The following is a 1,661-nucleotide window of genomic DNA, read 5'->3' as shown; positions in this document are numbered from 1 at the left end:
TCTTTCTACAGCTACTCCTTGGCTCCTTCTTACTGCTGTCTTTCTACAGCTACTCCTTGGCTCCTTCTTACTGCTGTCTTTCTACTGCTACTCCTTGGCTCCTTCTTACTGCTGTCTTTCTACAGCTACTCCTTGGCTCCTTCTTACTGCTGTCTTTCTACTGCTACTCCTTGGCTCCTTCTTACTGCTGTCCTTCTACTGCTACTCCTTGGCTCCTTCTTACTGCTGTCTTTCAGCCACACCCCTGATCTTCTGGTAGGAAAGATCTACACCTAGCCTTTTCGGACAAGGGCCAACAATTTGAGATTGAAGGAAATGTGAGGTCACCTAGTTTCAGTGATGAACAAAATGAGAAAATGGCCGCCAGTTTGCTACTCCAATAGCTAAAGAGTCTTTGAAAACTGAAAAAATGACATAATATATTATTTCGGGCCTTTAATCCATGTTTTTCAGTAAAATTCAATTGGAAATGTGTCTTTCTATATGGACAGTGAAGAGGTTCAGCCAATAAATAGAAATTCAATAAAAATGTCCTTACTGGTGGGAAAGTGTATCTCAGATTTCGTTATTTTGACAAGCGCCTGATTTCCCCACGATGCCTCACACAAGTGTACATACCGGCAGACAGTCAGCCCTCAGAGTGTCTGGCTCCGGGGGCGGAGGGGGCGGGGAGGGAGGAGGGGACAGCTGACCACGGATGAGGGCGGCGGCCTGAGTCTGGTGACAGTCGTCTGCGAGCTCTGCGGCCGTCAGTCCAGCGTTGTCAGACAGATCGACGTCACAGCCACACTCTAGCAGGGCCTGCACCGACTGAGGGGGGGGGGGAGGAGAGAGGTTTTTAGTTTTAGTAACGTTTCACAACACTCGTAACACAATAAGGTCATATGAGTGCCAAGGGGTGGGTGTCAACAGAGAAGTCCAAACGGGGAATCAGGCTTACTCTGCTCACCTCTCTAGCTTCAACAGCACAAAGTCTGCTTCGACTATCAAGGAAATAGCAGTTCACAAGAGAGTGACAAACATACAAACGAAGGAGGGGAGATAAAGACAATTCAGATGTTTGATACGAAAGAAGAAGCAAACCACAACAGAGCACCCACCACGTTGCTTTGTTCCTACTATTGTTACTGCTCATAGGGTCAAGGTCGAGATAAGTGTCCCAGAAACTGCACTTGTCGCTTCTGGAATGTTCAGATTTGTGAGCGGCCGCGTGGGCTTCCTCATTTAGGAGGCGGGCTTCCGACCCTCAGTGCCCACCCAGCACAAAGACAGACAGAACAATTGTCTCCTCACCCACCCAGCACAAAGACTGAGCTCATGAGACAGTCGATAGAACAATTGTCCCCTCACCCGGGGCTCAAACCCGTGTCTCCTGTGTCCTGCAACAGCCAAGCACCTAACCGCTACACCACACAAAGAGTATAGACAATACTGTACGGTCTGCCGGTCTCTGCCACCACGGACGCCGGCAAAGTCTCACCCGAGAAAGACCAGCAACAACAAAGCTAAATAAAAAAACCAAAAAGCAAAGCAAAAACAAAACCAAAGAAAACAAAACACCAAAAACCAAACAGAAAGCGAAGACGACAGGTGGCAGAGACTGACCCGTCCTTGATCTGTCCACCACACGACGGCTAATTGACCGCTGTCATTCAACTCCC

The 1,661-nt window shown here is 48.5% G+C and overlaps 1 protein-coding gene across 1 annotated transcript in view; it reads right to left on the bottom strand.

The window, feature by feature from the left end:
• The window catches only part of LOC101845722 (espin), a gene marked incomplete in the record, with an annotated part of 54,107 nt that overhangs the window by 17,103 nt on the left and 35,343 nt on the right, over window positions 1-1,661 (bottom strand). Inside the window, 1 exon segment of the mRNA XM_035972500.1 lies at window positions 619-810. Coding sequence (XP_035828393.1) covers window positions 619-810 — 192 coding nt within the window.

This window comes from Aplysia californica, unplaced genomic scaffold (genome assembly GCF_000002075.1).
Source record: "Aplysia californica isolate F4 #8 unplaced genomic scaffold, AplCal3.0 scaffold00713, whole genome shotgun sequence".
NCBI classification, from domain to species: domain Eukaryota; kingdom Metazoa; phylum Mollusca; class Gastropoda; order Aplysiida; family Aplysiidae; genus Aplysia; species Aplysia californica.
The sequence above is the reverse complement of the archived record's forward strand: the minus strand, read 5'-3'. Positions and strand labels throughout refer to the sequence as shown.